The sequence below is a fragment of the Bombus vancouverensis genome, chromosome 2, assembly GCF_051014615.1.
Source record: "Bombus vancouverensis nearcticus chromosome 2, iyBomVanc1_principal, whole genome shotgun sequence".
In the NCBI taxonomy this organism is placed as follows: Eukaryota; Metazoa; Arthropoda; class Insecta; order Hymenoptera; family Apidae; genus Bombus; species Bombus vancouverensis.
Window position 1 is genome coordinate 21,834,643 of NC_134912.1, and position 22,507 is coordinate 21,857,149.

The 22,507-nt window shown below is 36.7% G+C and overlaps 3 protein-coding genes across 4 annotated transcripts; all 3 read right to left on the reverse strand.

Annotated features, from left to right (window-relative positions):
• Positions 1 to 268: 268 nt before the first annotated feature.
• On the reverse strand, positions 269 to 17,021 carry LOC117162368 (dynein axonemal heavy chain 7). Of its 2 annotated transcripts, XM_033344243.2 has the most exons (41): positions 16,719 to 17,021; positions 16,241 to 16,588; positions 15,779 to 16,044; positions 15,540 to 15,693; positions 15,159 to 15,385; positions 14,758 to 14,959; positions 14,357 to 14,591; positions 14,144 to 14,259; positions 13,782 to 14,060; positions 13,407 to 13,664; positions 13,037 to 13,321; positions 12,724 to 12,972; positions 12,292 to 12,637; positions 11,995 to 12,164; positions 11,785 to 11,916; positions 11,364 to 11,585; positions 10,795 to 11,246; positions 10,503 to 10,700; positions 10,085 to 10,232; positions 9,531 to 9,758; positions 9,271 to 9,455; positions 8,550 to 8,859; positions 8,232 to 8,477; positions 7,810 to 8,039; positions 7,343 to 7,562; positions 7,017 to 7,205; positions 6,211 to 6,585; positions 5,861 to 6,033; positions 5,523 to 5,768; positions 5,119 to 5,406; positions 4,833 to 5,024; positions 4,522 to 4,748; positions 3,949 to 4,319; positions 3,645 to 3,825; positions 3,392 to 3,580; positions 2,615 to 3,212; positions 2,239 to 2,449; positions 1,528 to 1,762; positions 1,302 to 1,453; positions 711 to 995; positions 269 to 615 (listed from the first exon to the last, which is right to left on the reverse strand). In XM_033344243.2, the coding sequence occupies exons 1-41, from the start codon at positions 16,794 to 16,796 to the stop codon at positions 409 to 411; spliced, it is 9,903 nt and encodes a 3,300-aa protein (XP_033200134.2). In that variant the 5' UTR covers positions 16,797 to 17,021; the 3' UTR covers positions 269 to 408. The 2 variants fall into 2 exon arrangements, 1 of the variants encoding a protein (XP_033200134.2); XR_013061841.1 differs by lacking the exons at positions 269 to 615; positions 711 to 995; positions 1,302 to 1,453 and having other exon boundaries at positions 1,626 to 1,762; positions 1,910 to 2,449; positions 9,271 to 9,758; positions 16,719 to 16,915.
• On the reverse strand, positions 16,941 to 19,264 carry LOC143302425 (dynein axonemal heavy chain 7). Its single transcript, XM_076627761.1, has 5 exons — positions 19,005 to 19,264; positions 18,311 to 18,460; positions 18,002 to 18,193; positions 17,500 to 17,876; positions 16,941 to 17,300 (listed from the first exon to the last, which is right to left on the reverse strand). The coding sequence occupies exons 1-5, from the start codon at positions 19,071 to 19,073 to the stop codon at positions 17,075 to 17,077; spliced, it is 1,014 nt and encodes a 337-aa protein (XP_076483876.1). The 5' UTR covers positions 19,074 to 19,264; the 3' UTR covers positions 16,941 to 17,074.
• Positions 19,071 to 21,328, reverse strand: LOC143305140 (uncharacterized). The gene is made up of 4 exons (XM_076627762.1): positions 20,912 to 21,328; positions 20,346 to 20,503; positions 19,332 to 20,174; positions 19,071 to 19,158 (listed from the first exon to the last, which is right to left on the reverse strand). The coding sequence occupies exons 1-3, from the start codon at positions 21,326 to 21,328 to the stop codon at positions 19,988 to 19,990; spliced, it is 762 nt and encodes a 253-aa protein (XP_076483877.1). The 3' UTR covers positions 19,071 to 19,158; positions 19,332 to 19,987.
• Positions 21,329 to 22,507: the final 1,179 nt, after the last annotated feature.

The following is a 22,507-nucleotide window of genomic DNA, read 5'->3' on the forward strand; positions in this document are numbered from 1 at the left end:
TTGCTCTTTTCCTTTTCAAATTTCACAAATTCAAACAACACTACGGAATTAAAAATATCTTTTTCAGAACAATGATTACTTGATTTAACATGATTTTGTGAAGGAAACTCTTCTTTTTACAACGATTCTAAAGAATTGATGCACGATTGTTTTTATTTGTTTATCGTACTTTAAACGAAAAGTATACCGCCAATACTGGAATACAGCACTGGTCCCACTGGAGTACAGCACAGGGTTTACTTATACATATAGCTTTAACTTGATCGACTAATTCTATACATATTTTATTGTTTGCATACTTATACCATACAGTTTACCATACACCATAATATATACTTTTAATTAGAAACTCAATTCCTTGACGTATTTTCAAGATGAATTCGAAAGGATGAAATATGAAAATAATTTTTATTCAGAGAGCTGACAAAGTAGTGCGACTCCTCTCATGATCCAATGTTCTGGCGATTTTAACGTAGGTAATGTCATAGCGATAACAAAATTTGTCGAATGTCCAGTGGTTGATAAAACTCCTCGTCTTTCGCTAGTTTTATATACAGGGCAAATGTATGTTACTGTTTCCTTTATATCCCCTTTTCTCACAGGTAATAACCACATCTAAAATGATAATAATACTAAAGTAGGAAAAAAGAGGCGGAAGCGAATGAAAAAGATAATGTAAAATGGATAGATAAACATAATGTTATACTTACAGGAAGCATAGGTTCATAAAGTACTTTTGGAAAGCTTTCATCTAAGGCCATTTGTTTTCTATTAAATCTGGCACCATCTAAAAACAATCCGTATATATAAACTCCATCCTCAGGAGGAAGTACAGGCATTGTATCGGATTCTAACACGAAGAAATCAAAGATTAAAAGGTCTATAGGAATCCGATATTTCCTCGCATAGTTTTGTCTGGTTCCTGTCAAAAATGCTTGGGTAAAATAAAATCCTGAGATCCAATATATGACCGGTGCTCCCTTTTCATACCATTCCTATAGTAAATATAATTAAAGTTAGTCCGGAGACTTGTCTTAACGTTAAAGTATGTATGTATATTAATAATCCTTTTCCTACTACGTACAGTTAATGTATCTAGAATAGCTTTTGTATATTATATTCGTGAGCTTGTAAGTGAAATGTTATAAGGAAAAATATTAAAAAATGTACGTTTATACATAGATATGCATGCATTATTGTCAACCAGTTAGTTTCATATCATAAATCAGACAGAAAAGACAGAAATGTTATTATTTAAAGATACGAATGATAATAGCGTTTTATAAGAAGTAATGTCTTACTTTAAGAAAATTTAAGCGGCTTAGTAAATCATGTACATAACTACCAAGTGGCTTTAGCGATGGATAAGAGTATTGTTGCCATAAAGCAGGTATCTTGTTTGTCAAAATTGCGTCATAGATATCTTCCAATTCGAATGACATGATAACAATACCTGTAATTGTAAATAACAGATAGGACGAGTTAACTAGAAATGTAATATAGGACATTTGCTAAAAATAAAAAAACCTTTAATAGCACGTATAATATTCTCCAGACTGGTTCTAACATAATTGAGAAGTTTGTTAAATCTCCCCATTTCTTGGACCAACACAGTATTCATACTTTGTTCGTAAGACATTGGATACTTTCGAAGCGCCGATACAAGATCATAGTCATCTGGTAATTTTTGTAAAATATCATTCGACATTTTAAGCACTATTTCATCGTTGGTGAATTGTCCAGTTCCAGACTTGACGCTTTCCTGCCAGTGGGCGAAAATAAAGCAAAAATGAGCTTTAACTCGATAACTCTATGACTTTTTTTTATACTTATAATTAACGCGACATTAAACTTTAATCGTTAAACAGTCGATAAGAAATTGAAAAAGATGTGCTGCAGATTGACTGACCTGTTGCAATTGCCAGAGATCCTAATTCAGCGATGATATAATTGGAAGAATTGGAAAAATTATTATAAGAAATTCATTAGTTTGATTCTTTCAAGAAATTTATTTGTACTTGTTGGATAAACAAAAAGAATAGAGATAACGTTAGATGTAAAGAAAAATATATAATCTATAGGTACATACCACACGGTCCTAAACAAGGTTGCCACGTAAAGACAAATACATGAAATATGTAATGAATGCGGTATGTAGGTAGGTATAAAAATAAGGCAGGTAGTAAGTCGGAGATATAGAGAGGAGGAACTGTAGGAGACGATAAAGTAGACGATTACCTGTGTTAGTAGGAGCGACGAAAACAAGAGGTTCGTTTCATGCTGATCTTTGATGATATCCGCATTTTCGTTCATACCGAAAACACTCGGTTCAGTGATTAAGGGTAAGCTTTTTGTGTATTCCACGAACGCTTCATGCTCTCGCACACTTGGGCAATAATAAACCATCAAAGTATCATCGAAATAATAAGGTTTTTCGATAAGTAACTCCCTGCAAAGTAGTTGAAATCACGATAGGAGAATTGGATCGGAACATACATACATACATACATACATACATGTGAACATGAAAGTATTTCGTATATACATAAGTATGTATAGGAAAGTATGTATGCACAGTAGACAGATATATAGAAATAGTCAAGTATGAATTTACTGGCAATAAAATTTCGATAATATTGTATTCAAAGTTCTGCGATCCCAGTCATCCGTAACTCTTCCGCCATAGTTGCATTCTCCGGTCAAATACTTGAGAGCATCGAATCTCACATCTTCAAATTGATCGAGGAAAAGGTGTAATTGTAAAACACTGATTCGAAGATCAGTCTCGTTGAATTCGTATGTAATGTTCCAACCGATTGGGCCAAATTGTCGTCTTTCCTGGATTACAGCGTGGAAGAAACACAACGAATACAGAAGCTTTTTGAAGTTTTCCGTTTGGGAGCAGGATTCGAAAAAATCCGGATCAATAATCGGATCACTCGTGTACGATCTAACGATGTTAGCTCTTAAGCCTTTCGGCGGTTCATTCGTCATTTTTATACTATTCTCTAGAACCGAGGACGGAAAATGTTCGGACGGGTAGCTCGTCAACCACAGTCGAAACTCTGAGTGAATCGTATCGGGCATCAAACCTTCGCAAATTTTTTCCAACGTACTCATCCAACTAATTGCTAAATGACAGTTTTGCAGAACAACCCAGTTACCAACGATCACAGCGGTTTGAATCATTTCCTCGGCAATTGGTCCCTGTCCTATTAACCATTCAAATTTATTAATTCCATTTACTCTCATCCTTTGTCAACGCTGTGAAATTGTCCCGCAAATATTGTTTTATTATACTTTTACTTTATTTATTATATTATTAAACATATCTTTATTATATTATATTTATTATATATAAAAATGATATTATAAAAATCAAACCACTTGCCTTGGCCGAGGGAAATAGAGAAAAGCCGATTGACGCTATAACCTTGTTCATCCGCAAACGAGAGTAATAATTGCGTTGGATCGGTACCGGGCGTCAATACGAATATCAATGGAGTGCAGCAGTTTGAGTCGGCATAAGTCGAAGCCAAATCGAGCGGTGGCGGTTCGATAAACTGCGAACCAAGTTCCGCTGAAAGTTAATTAACAGGTTAGTGAGTTTAGGCTAGATAAAGAAAATACCGGATCGACGATACCTTGGACGAAATTTTGCACTGCTGGCAGGATTTTATCAGGACGAATGCATCTCAGTATCAACATTCTTTTAAACAGGTTCAGATGTTGGAACGGTACAGGGATTGTTTCGATCTGCGGTTCCTTCGAGTCGAATAATTGTTTCCATTGTCTGGTATTGCCAGTAAATGCTTCTCGAATACCCTAACGCAATCGGAAGAAGGATGAAAAGCCAGTACGTAAGTAGATACGTACACGTACACGTACTCGTGCGTATGTTCATTTTAAGTGGAAACGGAATATCGTGAATTCGCTTTCCAGACTAACCGAGAACTCTTGAACCTCGTCAAGATTACATAGTTCGTTCCATTGTTTAGTCGGTAGCCATGTTGTTGGATTTACATATGGATTATCGATACCAATTCCACCCGTTAATAAAAACATCCAATGCGATGGACAAAGTTTCCCTCGTTGCTCGAGCAAATTGATCGTCAGTAACAGAGAAAACAATAACTTGTCCTTCTCGAATAGAGATCTACAAATGTTCGTGTACAGAGAATATGTGAAATATTTCATAAGATCTTTTAGCCGTTGTTCAACCATTTCCGCTGGTTCCGTATGATCGATAGCCAGTTCGAATAAATTTACGAACCACGACAATGAATATTGATACATAGGATCGATATTTACCAAGGCAGCTGAAACAAAATTTCATTATTTCCAATCTGTCATTCTCTTTTTATTTCGATTATCGTCTAGATCGCAACCTTCGCATTCTTCGATCGAAGGGAAACGATACATTTTCTGTTATAAGATTATAAGATCGAAGGATAAATGAGAGATATTTTCTACCGTATTTATTCGTACGTTACGCAATGTATAACAAGTCAAGACTGATACCACTGGTGAAGAACAATACGGTGGAATATACGGCGATAGGCGTGTACTGCAATCTAGCATCGTCGATTAACTTTTCCGTTTGTTCAGCTACCGTTTGTTTTACTTGAATTTCGTTGCTCAAATTTTTAGACGATGTTAAAATATCTACCGCTTCTTCGTCCTCTAATACGTTGCCTTCGGCAATCGACAATATTTCCAAGATTTTGTCCTCTGTTTCTTGCAATAGCCTGATTTTTTTTTTTTATTTTTTTTAAGAATATAGAGAAAAAAAGGGCCTAACATTTGTAATATTTTACAGTCGAATTAGTTACTTTTTATTCGCAGCTCCTTGCATGATCAAAGCGTTCTTTTCCGATTCCAAGTCTGGTCTTTCCTTCGCTACAACAATGCCCAATAACTGATCTTCTAATCCGGTTGGTGTTATCATGAAATTCAACAGCGTTACCTTCACTGCTACCTCTGGTAAATAATGCGGATTTCTTAATCTCGTCGTAATGTACAGTCTAATAACAAAGCGAAATGATTATACATGACTATATATGACTCTGTGCGCGCGCGCGCGCGCGCGTGTGTGTATATATATATATATCCAAATACCTAAAATTGAAACTGTATTCGATAATTGCGTCGCCGAATTTTATACAGATCGCACCAGCCTGTTTGAATGTTTCTTTAAGTAAAATCGGTTCGAGTATAGCGTCCAATTCTTCGTCAACATGTTCAAGAAGTACTGGTAATCCAAATTGCAATGCGTTTTCCAACACTCGGCCGTAGTCAGGCTGAGTTAGCCGAATAATATTCACGTTATTTTGTTTTTCCATGTTTTTTATCCATCTATTAGCCTGACCTTGAGGATCTATTATAAGCGGCCATCTTCTTGAATTTCTACACGTTCGATCGATGTAAGCCAGAATTAGTATTGCAGTAGCAAACATCGTAGAAGAAATGACGAAAGACACAAAGGGAAGAATCTTATTTTATGAATTTATTCGTTTGCTTACTTGATGATTATACCGTTATCCACTGAAAATGCATCGTTTGGCAGGCCGAAAATATTCCAAGATCTGATTAAAGCTGGATTTCCAAGGATGTCGCGCAACTGGAAATCGGAACTACAAATTACCTGCAAATCGGTACATCGTTTCACCCACAGAACGGTTTGTCGAAGGCGAAACGGCATCGTGAATGGACCTAGGTACGCGACCACGCCAGAAGCGATCACGATATCACCCATTAATCGCTGATACCTGTACAGCGTTTCCAACTTTCGATTACATTCGACCACTATACATTCCGTATCCTATAATATCGCACGCACAACAGGTACAAAAACTTTGACCTTTCTCCTAAAGATTTCGCGGTATCGGACCAACGCGAATATTCTCCGCCCAAACCTCCAATTAGGTCCTCGGCTCGTTTCAGCTTGATCTCACAGTCTGTCACTTTGTCGGACATTGCTTGAAAAGCAGCTTTTCTTTGTTCCAAAAGTTCTTCCAATATTTTCAATCTTTCCTAAATGCAAAATCATTCGTTTTCATTTGGTTTCGCGCGCGTAGTGGCGCATCGCGTTACTCCAAAGGTTACTGGCCGACTTATCGGATGAAAAAAGTACGATAGTCGAACTACATACGTAATACGTAGTCGCTATTCACCGTAGTCGATGTAGTCACGTGAAAATAGTCGGTGTACCTGTACTTGTCGAAGTTGTTCTCGCTTTGCTTTTAGAGTATCCATGGCTTTGTCATAAACCTTCTGAGCCTCTGCCAAAGCTCTTTTCTTCGGAGCGACTACTTTCGATACTTTATCATATTCCGACATTGCGAATACCCATCGGCACAATCCCTCGCATGCTGTCGATACTTTCTTTATCTTTTCAGGATTAAAGTCCGGATTAGTCAGGTATTCTCTTCGAATTTTTTCAATCACGGTATCAGGGATGTTATCCTTGTCAAAATTGAGTAACGAATCGAGAAATTTTACGTCGCTCAGCATCCTAAGGGCAGCCCTCCAATAATCCTCGATGAATGTACCGTCAGGTTGCTGAACTCTCTCTGGTTTTATTTGCTGTGGAAGAGAATGTACGTAGGAGGCGATCCAAGTGACGACAGATACAAAAGAGAAGAAAGTCTCAATTTCGCTCTTACGCGTTTGTTACGTCACTTGGACTACCCAAGTGTAAATACTGTAAAGCCTAAAGATAATTGCGCTGTTTTTATATATTTCAACAAGACTTACAATTAGAAATACTAAGAAAGATAATGGACAGTGTATGTTGGAATAAATATTAGAACTTGAAACAAAGGTATTTCCGATAAAAGAAAATGTGTGATTTCATAGATGAAGTGTATACATATGCATAGTATGCATAGTATAATGCATATGCATTTTTAGTATTTCCTCCTAGCGGTAAGTACGGTGAAGGGCAAATTACGAGTTAGATAAACTTTGTCATCTAGATAGTTTACTTAGACGTTTAGAAACTGAACAACGCAAACCTTGAGGACACAGACGCTCTCGACGATCAATCTCACTCCTTGCGGTGGTTTCTTCATCGTTCTTATTACAGCAATGTCGGTAGCCGTCAAAGTGTCCAAAGCGCTTTGAGCACGTTTTAGAATTGGCATCGCTTCTGCTAAATCAGCGTCACATTCCGCTTTAATCGCAGCTGCTTCGTTCGCATAAACCTATAAATCAAATAAATTACGACTATAGCGTTCAAATCAATTAAGACTATAGAGGGATCGAAAGTTGGTAGATAAGTCGCAAGTCGTATCGTGCAAATAAAATGTTCGTTAGTTATTTTAGTGAATATGTCAGTAACCTCGGCTACGCTTTCGTCAATTTTCACAACTTTCTCAAATTCTGCCACTTCTTGTCTTTCCTTATCAACCTCGAGCAACATTCTTTCAACATCTTGGGTGGCGGTTATTAGTTGCGGTTGCAGCAATTTAAGAGTTTCTTGCATCGTTACAACTTGTTTTTGCGTTTCATCTAATTGATCCAAACCACGCTCGTATCGAGTTTTCGCATTAATTATTTCCCTATTTTGTTAAAAAAAGTCGATTTAATATCAGCCGGTGTAATATTGTAATAAAATATGTATACAAGCACCAACGAGCACCAACAAGCACCGACAAGCACCGACAAGCACCGACAAGCACCGACAACCACCGACAAGCACCGACAACCACCGACAAGCACCACAATAATCGATCTGAATCGATGCATATGTGTTACGCATTCATAACATTATTATGTACGTATGTACGTACGAGCAATGAGACTTACTCTCGTTTCCTTCCCAACAGATCCTTAAACGTGTTTATCATTTCGAGGTACGACGTTGGGGTGACATAAACGTGTCTGTTTAGTCGAATGAAAAACTCTGCGCTCAAATTTTGCGTGGAGACGTGAAAGAATTGACACATGTCGATACCAGCGGTTCTTTCGTTATCCGTCAATTCAATGGTCCGCAGAAATCTAGTCGCAACCGCTAATAGAGCATCCTCTGGCCATGGCTTAAATCAAACGTCGTCACAAATAAAACGAAACATACGCTGCGTGTTTCAAGCTCCAAGTATGGATTATAGTTATATACTGTAACACTGATCTAACTATAATACATGTTAGCAGGTAGCCATTTCTTGTTACTATCGTCATCGTTATTGTCTCACAGGAAGATATAATAGGTATCGAGTTTATGCGAATACCTGAAGCCAATCGATGGTACAGCAGTTGACTAATGCCGGAAATTTTCTGATCCGGTTGCGAAAATCATTTCCTATCGGTGACATCACCATTACGATGTGTAGTTGATCGCGAGTTATCTGAACGAAAAGATTGAACAATGCTACCGCGCTTCCATCCGTTTGCACCGATCGGTCCCGCTGCCTGTCTATTTGCTTCATATGTTCACATATTTCAGCTAGTTCCTCGGCGGTGAATATATTCGGTATCTAAATATTTTGACCATCATCGTCGTCAATCTCAATCCCATTTGATGCAAGAAACAAAGAATATGATTTTACCTCTCCAGAATTAAGAATATTGCTGATATCTTCGAGGAAGCTTTCCTGCTTAATTTGTGCATCGGAGAAGAGAAAGGTGGAGTGAAGATCGGTGGCAGTCACGCGCCTCAGAATCCCTTTTATATCCTCATGCCACGAGTTAACTCCATATTGTTGAGTAACTTCAACTTGAAAAACGTCGTAGTCACATATATGCGAGGCTAGTCTAGTTAACGACTGTCTTCCCGTACCGCCGACTCCGACAAGAAGCGCGTGATTACGCGGTTGCTTGATAATACGGGAAATTCGTGACAAATGTTCGATGGCGTACCTAACGTGTTTCGTGTACGTTTATATTCGAATCTGTTATATTCGCGTACGTATCCGCATTTATCTTTATTAACACTAGAACTACCACACCAGTCAAATTGAATGGATTTACAATTTTATTTTAAAATTCCTACTTCATGTTATATCCCCCCCCCCAATAATGTAATCACTTTCGCAACGATAACTAAAAATAACTAAACTATAATATAATGAATTTTATTCTCTTTCTTATGTATTCAAACTCAAAATAATTTTGTATCAGGGCTACTTATACCGATACCAGTGAAAATGACTGGTTCTACAATTTTATAAATGTGTCAACCCTCGTTTAGGGATCATGGTAGTTCTAGCCAACTATCGGTAGTTCTAGCGTTAACAAATTATTCAATATCGTATCGTATCGTATATTTACCGGAATAACACTAAATTCATCGGCTTTCTAGACATTGTGTTGTATTCAGCTAAATAAGTTTCTACTATTTCTCGTAACTGGTCGAGATCTGCGACCTCTTGATAAAGTCTGATATCTACCTTGGTGTCGCCAAAATCGCAATACACTAAATTTCGAAGTTCTTGCTCGGTGATTATTGCTTGTGACTTTAATTCGATAGGAAAGATAGAAATGAACAGCATGTTGTTATCAACGTTGAAAAAGTAAGTTTGCAAACTTACTTTATCATCCAAAGTTGCTTCCCTTTGCGGGGGTAGAAGATCTTTAAACAGTTCTTCCATTAACACATTCATTCGACCGTTCAAAGTGACGCGTATTTGTTTCACCAGCCAAGAGATATCTTCTTGATCTATTAAACGATCCCCAAAAACTCGAAGTACCTCGTGAACCCAAAGTCTCCTCATGCTGGTTAAACTCGGCATAGTTTCCGGGACGGACAGTAGCACTCCCTATGTATTTGCATATTATTACTGTGTACATTGTACATGCGCTCGTCCATGGAGATCTGTACTTGCGTGCATGTGCATGTATGTATGTATGCGTATGAAGAATAATCTCGTACGTTGTTCGAGAAGATGTACGTGTGGACTACTTACACGGATGCACTGACACTCAGTATCAAACCTACTCTATACTTTAATATGTGTATATATCGTTGTTGTAACTTTCGTTCTGAACGCTCCAATTAATTTAACTGACATAAATTTATCGAAGCACAACCGATACTAACCAACCATGTGTTTAAATAAGTTTGACGATTTAAAGATATAAAGACCTGTATCACTTTGGAAAAGTCGCGAAGATTGAAGACATAATGACATTTGGCCGGTGTTGGTAACAGATTAGAGAGACTTTCCTTGTATACATCCAACGTGCCCAGAACGATTTCGTCGATACATGGATCGAATTCTTTACTGAATCCTCTGAAAGAAATTTAATTAATAAATTTTTTATTTTCAAAAAAAAAAAAAAAAACAGAAAAAAAATTAGGAAAGGAGCACGAGAAAGGCATGTAAGAACGGGGACAGGAATAAAATGGACAAAACACGGAGAAAACGGACGAAAGAGAAGAAACGCATCTACTACAAATTATTATGTTATGTATAATATCGCCTATTACTAATTACTACTACCATATGTGCGCGCTCACATACACACACATACACGTGGATCAACTAAAGCTTTGTACAAACCTCGTATCAAGATGCCAGAGCACGATTTTACTAAATATCATAGTCATTACTTCGTCTTCAAATTCTGATATCGTTAAGACGACAAAATGTCTTTTAAATCGGGGTGTAACATCTTTCCCGCCGCGATATGGTGGAGCCATAGCGCACATTAGATGAACGTCGATCAGTTTTATCATACTCTTCTCTCTTCTATCGTACCTGCAACCAATTTTCAACAGTTTGTCACTATACACGTACATCATTAGAAAGAAAAAATAAACAGAAACGAAAGGAAAATCGTTTCTTTTCTTACCATTCTCCGTGATCCAGCCATTGACGTAACAATTCGATCGGAGGTTGTGCCCCGTAAATTTCTTTCATCGGCATCGAAAGATCATCGACAAAAACGATCCACCGTTTACTTATAGGCGCTCCGTAAACGCCTTTCCGTCGTCTATCCAATTTTCCCATAATCGTGTCTTGAGTTTGATTCGCCGTAGTTTGCGCCGAAAAATTGATGATCAGTGGTTTATTTACCGTGGGATTATTTTTTTTTAATAGAAAATCAATTATATAGACCGATTTTCCAGTTCCAGTGGGGCCTACGAACAGCACTGGTTTTTCGTTGCTTACTAGCAAACGAAATAGGGCTGTGTACCGTATCGTTTCAACGGTAGGTACTATTATTTGATTTACAGGAATGTCACGAGGAATCGGTGGGCTGTCAAGCAATTCATCGGACCATAGTCTCCATTTTCCTTTGCCCTGGCCGTAAACAGTAAACACCATCGATAGAATTTGGCAATTATATGTGTAATTTGGTTTCACGTCACACATCACGTCACAACGGAATTATCTTTGATAAATTTCTGGTCAACTTACCTCTTTGATAAATTTATAGTCAAAGACAAGACCATCTCTTGGCATAATAAATATATATGGTTTCAAAGGTGGTTTTATCGGTTTCGGTAATTTGAACATTTCTATCAAATCCACAGGAAAATCTCTTTCGAGAAAGCCACGAAAGAGAACGCTGAACCTTTCTCTCGATTTTACAGTCAACGTGCCTCCCAGCCCCCAGATACACGAAAAGAAAAATGAACCCTGAAAATCTTCGATTGTAACAAGAGCAAATTTCCAAGTATAATACTCTAACTAATTTAATTAGGACCTCATCTTATCTCATATCTCGCAACAAATTAGATAAAACGTTATTTGCTCGAGGAACACCATTACTTGAACCGATTATTATTACTGTTAAAGTAAATATTTTCAATTCGGAATACATATACGCCAATCTAACCTCGACTTGGGCCCGAAGATCTAACTCGTCGATATCCTTAACAGCTTTCTCGTCTCGATATTCAGCAAGAAAACAGTCCATCAGATAGGTCAGTGAACGCACGAGATTTGTATCCGGCATCGGGCAAATTTTCTATAACATCAGAAGGTTGAAGCACGTTCAAACAGAATATAAGTAAACTGGAGTAAACGAAAAACAAAAAATAAAAACCTGAACATGTTCGTGATGTGACCAGTAAAGTATAGGATCGCAAAATCTTCGAAATAAAGACTCATATAGAAAGTTTCTTAACCACGAATTCATCACAGGCGGAGTATCAGCTAACCAAGATTTAAGTACAGGATCCCAACCAAGTGCATCTGGTTCCATGTAAATCATTCCTATATTCGAGAAAATATGAGAAATATTTATAACCGTATTTCGTGTATTTTAAAGAGATTTCTAAATATTTATCGACAAGAAGAATAATGGAAAAATAGGATAAGAAAGCTATACATACATACATACCACAACGGGAAACTGTCGCAGGCGAAGCATGCTCTAAATCCATCGTTTCAAATATCAAATTGGTATACGGTGCTAATTGAATAATTTCTCCACTCATTAAGCAAAGCTTTTTGTTGTCATCGAGCACGGTATTCATGCTTTCGATCCATACTGCGTCTATCGGTCCGTCAAAGATTAACCATTTGCGATTTTCGTTGGTCGATGTTGCAAAAGTACGATAACTGATAGCCAAAACTCCGTCGGACCATTCATGGGATATCGGATCGAATTGTCCATATAATTGACCCAACGGAACAGCTTTGGGATTCATCGCAAACTTTTCAACTTTACGTTCGCTTATTAGATTCTGAAATATCTTATCTCTTTAAAAAAGACAAACGAACATACATACTATCTTACGAGTTCAAACCCACGACCAATAAAATGGCTTACTCGCTCTTCGCAAAGTTTTAATGCGTCAGCCAGAATATTATACGCTGCTGTCTTTCCAGCAAATGGCAAGCCAACAATCATAAATCCATGTCGAACGATCATCATCTCGTATATCTGTTGTATTTTCTCCAAGAACCAGGCGCTACATTGTAAATTCGACGCTGAGCAAACGTCATAAACACATGTATTCAAATCAGTATAGTCTGGCTCTGGGAGTTTCACACCGGGAAAGAGATCCGATGTAATACCCTAAATTGAACGAGTTAGCAGCTTCAGACTAAACAAATAAGAGAGGAATATAATAAATACATACGTTGAATAATGGCAAATCTTCGCTGAGAAATTTGGGTAAGTTGACGTCTTTGATACTGCGCAATATTAATATATCCTCATCCACTTCTGGATATTTTATCTTTAAATTACCAGCCGCCACCAGAACAGATTTCACTGCCCTCATCCCATAATCGTAATGATTTTGACTCGACAATTGTTCCGAGCATAGCCTGTAGGCCGTTACAATCTTTACCGAGAGTGGACGTGCGTCATAAAATCCATACGAATACAATGTATTTTCGGCTATCAAAGCGTAATCTGGTACCTAAACAAGGTGGCAAATTGGCAAATTATTCAGAACCTTCCTTTCTATTGATTAATAAGTTTCGTAAAAGTTATTCCATACCAACCATCATTGCTACCGGTCGAAAGAGCGCCTTTAAATTATCCGGAAGTTCGGTTCTTCCAGCATAACCAGGGTTCATCGTAATAAAAACAGCACAAGTAGGGTCTAACTTGATTTCGGTGCCTTCGAAATCTAATTTGGTTAATCCGGCGTTAATAGCTCGTTGAATCGTTAGAATTTGTTGGGCTACTACCGACAATACTTCGAGGTCGATCCGATTAAATTCATCGAAACAAGACCACGCCCCGGTGCTTGCTAATCCCTGGATTAAGTTTTCATATACATATATGTTACGGTGTTAGACATGTCGATGAGTACGGTGTACTCTTAAGCACAAATGAAACTAAGTGACAAATGAAATTAGTAGTTAAGAATTTACCTTAAAAAATTTACCCAATGCGATGTAATCCAGACCTTCCGAACAATTAAATACGACGCACTGTTTAGCTACAGCCTTAGCTAGATCCTTGGTAGTTTCGGTCTTGCCAGTTCCGGCCGGACCTTCGGGCGCGCCACCGAGGTGTAAACTTAGCGCGCTAAATAATGTTCGGTAACATCTATCGGTCAACGGCGTTATGACCAATCTAGATGTGTTGCCCAGGTACTCGTATGCGTACTTCAACGACGTGTTTATCATCGTTGACCACAAGTCTTCGTCCTACACGTATACATATAGAAATAAATACATCGCATCGAATTGACACAACGATATTACTTTTCTCTCTCTTATCACGTGCCTACCATCCAATAGTATCTCAATTGTGCCAACCACTTGAAATCAGTAGCGATGCTGACTCTTTCTTTATACAATTCCGCTACAATATCTCGGCTATGCACGTCCATCGTAACCAAGGCCTCTGAAATCAATTACACCTACATCTATGTATTCGCATAAGGCTAATGAAACTATGTATTAATTCTACGTATTCTATGCCCTATTACGTCTTTTCATACCCAATGTTACACGATTTTGCGTTGACAATATGCCACGTACTAATTTCACTATCTCATTCAATTCGTTTGTACAACTGTCGACGTAGTTCTTCAAGTCCTTCAATGACTTGGACAACACCGCCGTCACATCGGCTGTCCAATAAAGTTTACTGACACAAAGGATAGTCTGACCGGGCCATTCTAACGCCCATTTTGATCTGATCTGCTTTAAAAACGCGTCCTTTGCTTGCACGACCTATTAAACATGTGCTCAAGTGTTAAAATCTTGTTTATCCTACAATTCGATGACACTACCAACAAGTAGGTATTTCATATTTTTATATTTCTCCATTTTCTCCTACTTTCTTAATGGAATTTCAATGGAAATGTGCACATTGCCGTTTGCAGTGATTTCTATTCACCTGTGCTTTAACACTCCTCTTCATAGAAGATTCTAGTTCAAGTAACCATTTTTCAACTTGACCTCGGGCCGCCGTTGTATCGATAATACCTTCAAGAATGATTTCTTCTCCCTCAGAGGACTTTATAGCTATTATTTCCAAATCGACCGTGAAGCTTACTTGAGCAATTCCTTCGAAGCACTTTTTTAGATGCGGTTGCACTCTAGTATAACATAATACATTGTAAGTATGTCGATTAGCGTCAGTTAGCGTCGATTAGCGTCGATTAGCGTCGATTAGCGTCGATTAGCGTCGATTAATGTCGATTAAGGGACATTAAAAGAAAAGTATTCATTTACATATGTACATATAATATATATACACTTTATATATATATATATATTATATATTTAAATTCGTACCTGGTGGGATCCTTTGTTTCCGATAATATTTCCAAGAGCTCGTCATTCGACAAAAAAAAGAATCGCGGGAAGTATAATCTTTTCTTTTCCAAATAGGCAGTAAGTCCTTTCTGTACTAGATCCAAGAGATTTATACATTTCCTCAATCGTTCGAGCATTTTATCGATTTCAATGACCGACATAACTCGAGGATCCGCTGCTACACATGACATAATTTCTCTCCAAATCTATGTACAGTTATTAATAGTTAATTATCAACGTTTTAGTACATTTCTTCCTTCTTGCGCGCGGATAAAGTTATTAGCCGCTTTCCAAACAGGAACGCAAACTGGGAAGATTGCGTAAAATGAAAATTTTTAGGAGAAGAATTTATCGGTATACCTTGTCTACAGCGCTAAAACGTCGACCCTCCTCTGGCATTTGCTGTTGAATATCAGGCGACGAGAATATCGGTTCAAGGTACATCCACGTTGCTTGAACTTGTAGCCAATAATCCATGATGCTTTGTAACAGAAGTAGTTTCGATTCCCATTCTCTGTTTGTGAAAGAAATGAAAAATAAATAATCGACACGATTATGGAACCGATACAGTAAACGTAGAAAAGTTGAAAATTACTAACAAAGTCTCTTTTTCAAATGGTTTGATATAAAGAGAATTTTTCATAGTTTGAGCTTTGATCAAATGGTCATCCAAAAGTAATTGTATATCATCAATGCTCGCAATTACGTAGGTGCCTGTATCGCGGTAAGGATTAACGATGAATGTGATCTCTGCCCAATCAAGGTGCATTCGGACGAGTGCTCTTTCCAAGCTTCCCTCCTTCGTCGCTGCTTCCGATATTCCTTCGAATTTCGTAACGTAGTCAGCTAACCCGTAATCAAGAATCTACGAAATATGTAATTTCATTCTACGTATAGTACATATACTACGTATAGTACACACATACATACATACATACACACACACACACGCGCGCGCGCGCGCGCGCGCATGAATACGTCATCTACTAGATACATGTGATGTGCGAGAAGGAATACATGAAATTGATTGGTTAGAAGAGAAAAGAAACTACATATATTACCTTGGCAAGTGTCATCGACTCGTCAACCTTTATGGGAAAGCCAACAATTTCCGATACTTGTTCCCAGTGGCGATTCTTTAGGGAAGGGTTTCCAAGAGTAACAATCACAGGCATGTGTTCTTTGAACTCTTCTATCTTTATTCGTATATTTTCAGCGAGCTTTTTCGTTATTGGTTCTTGTATAGATCGTTCTAACCTGTAGATTGTTCGATAAGCGATTGCTGTCGCGGTTTCGATCTCCTCCGGTTCCTGAGAACCTATCATCGAATTCATCCACGTATCGTAGTTTGTTAAAAATTCGCAGGTCGCGTCGTACAGTCTTTTATATGGCCCCAGTTTATCCGCTGTCTAAATTAAAATAGTAACAAATTTTATTATACACTGTATATGTATACCTATTTATATACATATGTAATTATTCAGCTATTATTTCCGATTATATCCGTGTATTTTCTGTACATATAATTGTGTAACTTACTGCTTTCCGTAAAGGATACTGGGACTGTTCCCAACCAAATAGTTCCTCTTCCTCGTTAAATCCGTCAATCGTATCCATCGCCGTGATCAGTTTGTTTTCTAAACGATCAGCCTTCTTTTTATACCGATATATTTCCTCGATATTCCCCCAATACTGTAATTCATCGCAGTACTTTGCATATATTTCAAGTTCACGTTCGAATTGTTCGATTTTTTTCTTAAGGATGTTTTGGAACTCTCCGATTTTACTAGCAGCTATCTCTCGGTGTTGTTCAAAAATATCCGGAAGCTTGTAGTACCTTGTAACGTGCCCAATAAATAAGTTTCATTTACCGATTTCGCTTTCTATTTTTCCGCTTACCATTGAAAAGCAAAATTATTAATTTTCAATTCAACAGGGGTTAAGATCGAATAATCTGATAGAACAACGATATATTTAATAATTTCTCTCAATCGACTTTCAAGCTGGCTAGCAGTTTCTGTTTCCGTGGTATTTATAAATTTTCGAAGTTCTATCAATTCCCTAGTGTTTGCTGGAACGCTTAGCGCACGGTCTACGATTCGTTGATATTCATTCCCTACGCTAGTATCGAAGGTTAGAATGATTAAATTATTCATTTTTATTTTGGCATTGGACATAAACTAAATGAATATATAAATATAGGATGCACATACATGTATACATATCTATGTATATATCATGTATGTACATTGTACACTGCAAGGACATACGTATGTACATATCTATATCGTGGTGAAAGTAGGAAAGAATAATCGCTTACGCTCGAGATTTTTGTTGATACTCGATGATCATTTTACCGACCAATTCCTCTTTAAGCTTACGAGCTACGGAAGCGATATATTTGATAATCTCTCCACGGTGGACGATGAAGAATCCAGCAAAGTAAGTTCGATCGTATTCGATTTTTATTGAACGAGACAAACGATCGTAATATGCGATTAGAGTATAGTAATTTTCAAAGTTTTCAGCTGTATCGCACTTTAAGAATTCTTGAACTTTGTCGGCTTCCGAATCGTTTATGAAATTCGCATAATTTTCAAATTCACTCAGCTGCGTGATCGGGCCAATTTTCTCTCTATCGATTAGTTGGCTAATTTCCTCTGTATATTTCTCCAAACATTCTTGCGACATATACGGCTATGATAATAAATTAATCACATATTTTTGTAACGAAACGATATGCAAAAGTTTCAATATGAAAAAATCAGTGACAAAATCTACATACTATCTGAAAAATAAATAGAGAATTATTGAAGAAATACCTCGAGTAATTTACGATGGATAGCGATGGAACTAATATCCAGCATCGTTTCAACGCGCGGTAGCGTACCAATCGTTTCTCCCAACAAATTCAGTACCGTTGAAAACGTATCTGTAAAGACTTTAAACGTTGGCTCAAACAATACGTTTGAATTTCGTACTGTCATCTTAATATCGAAACCGCAACACTTGTTCTACGGGCAATAACAAATACCGCATTTTAAGATTATTTTAAGATTATTTAACATTAGGAAACTTATAATTGACCGATTAAATCGTATCTTTATATTCTCTTTGTTTCTTTCACTCACGGTTCTGCTGTGAAGATAATCGACGTATTCTTCTATAGAGCGTAGATAAGCTCCTCGTAACTGATCTTCCATAATGAAACCGATACAACTGAAAAGTCGTCGACAGCCTGATGTGTCACTTATGAGCGGTAACTCGTTTCGTTCGAATGCCTAAACACATACAACGATACGGTTATTATTCCCATATATTTCTCTAACTGTGAAATATCTATGTTTTATATTTGCATCGTGCCATCTATTACGATTGATAATATGTATAATTAAAAAGAAACAAGTCTTTCTCATATTTCCTTAAAACTTGACTGATTGAGTACTCAGATCTCTGATAGACATCTTTATTTTGACTAAGGGCTAAGGATCTCTCTTTGAATCTTTTAAATAGAATATCTATTCCCTGTAAATCTATTCTTTGAAAAAACAACTGCCTAATTTTCTATTAAAGAGTATCTTATACGATTGTATAAGATATGCATACGAAAATGGTTTGCAATATTATACATATTACACGATGTAACTTATACCTCTCTATGCTCTATGCATACTTACATTACATTATGTATTACATACTATCTTATATTATTGAATTTTGGTGCATGATGGTCACGTGCATACAAATATCGCGTATTTTGTTTGATTTTACGTAATAAGGTACGCTGTTATACAGTATACTATTATATAATATATCGTACAATACCGCAATTAAAATTCCTTGAATTTTTGGTAACCAATGCTTTGCAAGTTCCTCTTTCACCCTGGAACACATTTTTGAAATGGTTCTCTCGAAATTACCAAGATCATACGATGCGTCGCGTGCTGCCAATTCCCTTCCATTTATGAGTTTGCAGCCACTGTTACACCAAACATCATAATTATAAATATAAAAAATATAAAAATGTTTAAAAATTTGGTAAGTTTAAAATATGTGATGTACGTATGCATCCAAGTACAAGGTTATCCATTTAACTCGAAATCCGCGCTCGCAAGAACATTGAGAACGCAACGGTATAACATATACGCTTACTATGCAATCAAATGTTGCGAGCCACCTATGAGCTGTTGCTAGAAGTATAATTAGGCGAGAGCACAGATCGGTTTAGTTGCGTCGTAGGATTTTCAATTTGACGTTACAATAAGCAGAGGACGATCGCCGAGAAAATGAGCCTTGTGTTTTCAAATAAACGTAACTGATTCTGTTCACACATATAGCTCGATTTTTTGTTTTTAATAACTGATATCCTAAATTATGCTTACCTGAAATGTAATTACAATTTAATTTCATTTTTCTTTTTTATATAAAATCGTATTTAACTGGAAGTGTTATGAGCGAATTACAATGAAATTGTTCACATTTTTACAGACACCTTTTTTTATTTCATCCGATAATTTTCATTCTTAACGTATGAAACATTTCCTTCTACGTGGTAATTTAAAATTTGTTACGATAATTTTCTACAAATTAATAGCGCTATTACTTGATTTTGGATCGCCCTGATATGAATGCATCGAATGTAAGAATAAGGAATAAGAAAAACAACTGATACATCGAGTTGCACCAAAACACTTGAAAATTCGTATTTAGATAGATCAGTTTTAAAAAAGATAGAAATTAATTTAACTCTCGTACTACAGTGCCTGGAGATGTTCGAATTAGTGGACGAATGACGATGGTTGTTTATGTTATAACGATAAAAAAGCAAACGTATCTCTAAACAGTCTAAACGACAGATTGAACATCGGTGTTCGACTGGTCATAGACGGTTGGCAACATTTGATCGTAGTACTAAGCGTACATATCACACCACGTAGCCATGTGAATGTTCTCGCGTGCGATGGTTCCGAGCTAAGTGGATAATCCTGTATATACCTACGAAAACATATATAACCGCTATTACCATATGTATGTATGTGTGTATGTATGTGCGTATATATATATGTGTGTATGTATGTATTTATATCGTTGTGAAAATTGCGAAGAAAATTGTGCAAGCACAGGTAATTGTAAATAGTATTGGTTTATATTAGACGAGAAACGAACCTGAATTCACGGTACCAATAATCGAAAATCCGTCGTACAACTGGACGATATAATATAACTCTTCTTTCGAGTCTCGCTCTGTTCCATCGATAATTAACCTCGTGTTCTTTCGGAAGTCGTATTCCTTCAAATTGTTCATTCTTTTCGAGTGCAGTAAACTGGAAATCACAGTAATTATCAAGTATCGTTCTATCTATCGTATCTATCGTATCATTTTTCCTCTTCCATCGCCTGTCGTTAATAGGTATTCGTCGACATTAGTAAATGTACATTCGTTCTACAGGTTTCGTTACAGGTATATATTAACAGAGAATATGCGACTCGACATTATTAATTATCATACATATAACGTATACGGATAGGCAATAGAAACGGAAAAGGCAACGAAGACACCCATAAGCCAACAAGATTCGAGAATCCGCAATAATACAGATTCGATTCATCAGAAAGGATCCTACCGATCCACAATCAGCAACAGAACCGCCCTCGTTCAATGTTAAATCTTTGTTATGCCTATCAGACTAGGAGGAACGTTGTAAATTAAAAATACTACATGCAGAACGTACCTGCTTTAACGAAGAATATACCGAGTTTCCGATAACAAATTCTATGACTGACTTCTTCACGCTTAATATATATTCCTCTTTTACTTCTTTCACTAAACGATTTAACAATTCTTTAAATTTGTCTTTCCATTTGGTTGGAACACGCTTTAGAATATTTATTAGAAGATCAACGTCCATCGATCCTACGTAAACATCATCGATACCTTGTGTCAAATAATAGTAGTATCGCAAAACGTTGTCATTATTTTCCAGAATTATGTCTTCGTCCATCTCTTCCTCTTCTTCTATTTCTTGCATACACGTATTAATTCTGCGAAACGCTTTTTCCTTTTCTTTCTTTCTTTTCTGCTTTATCATATCAACAAGCCGAGCACGAAATTTCTCTCTTTCTTGGCACAGCGATAGATATTTATACATCTTTTAAATCGATGTCTTTTCCTCGTACAATTCAATATGAACACATCTCGAACGCGTGAATGCCAAATAGCTACTGTATAGAACAGCTGCCGTATAGAAACGACTTAAATTATACGAATGTTTGTCATCCTCAGCAGCAGAAAATACTATCGACCGGTTGATTTGTTAAGACTTAAATTACACAAATCGCTATAGTATACACCATTCTAAACGATAAATCGATAAGCAGAAAATAATATCGGTGAAATAAAATTATAATCGACCTATACTCCTTCTTAAACCCGTATTATTATATGCGTATTTAAAGTCAAGCGACAGTTGTTCTTCAATGATAATCTGCTAACCTATAAAGTATCTAACTTTCCATGGTAACCGTCCCTGGTACCTCAAATACGTGTTATACACTATTTTTTTTATCTTTACAATATCTGTGATTTGTAATATCTGTAATATCTTTGTAATATGTAAATATATATATATATGTAAATACATGTAAATACATGTAAATTGTGCGCGTCTCTCTTTTCTTTTGTAGATCGAACACAAGTTATGAGCATATCCTTTAGAACGCCTGTACACCTGCATTCATCTGCATAACCTATTCTATTTGAGAAGTTTAAATTATTACGCGTAAAGAGTTTAAAAGAAATTTTAAACAGAAGCTTAACAGCTAGCTCATTAATGTCCTTTTATTTACATTTGTATATTTACTAACAGATGCACGAGAACAGTAATTGCATCTATTATACATACATACAAGTTAGAGTCATATATCCTGTTTATACATACATATGCATACATATTCACAACATACACATATTTAGCACGTTATTTCATTATTTTTGGATAGTTTAGCTACATATCATTATAAAGATTAAGTGTATCTTTGATTGTCAGTCAATAGGCTTTTTTTTACTTTTGATCCCACATCAAATAATTGTGCAACGAATTTACATTTTACATACATATCAATCGTTGACGCTCTGTCTACCTATTCTCTCCCCTCGCATCATCATCGTTTACGTGCATGTTTTTCCGTTATCCCGTTCTTCCTTCTATCGATTGAACCGTGTTTAAATAGCGTTAAAGTATCAGATAAAAAGGTTACAGTCGATCTAAATACATAGCTAATGCACAACGAACGAAATTTTCTCACATTAATAATATTTTTCTTTGCAT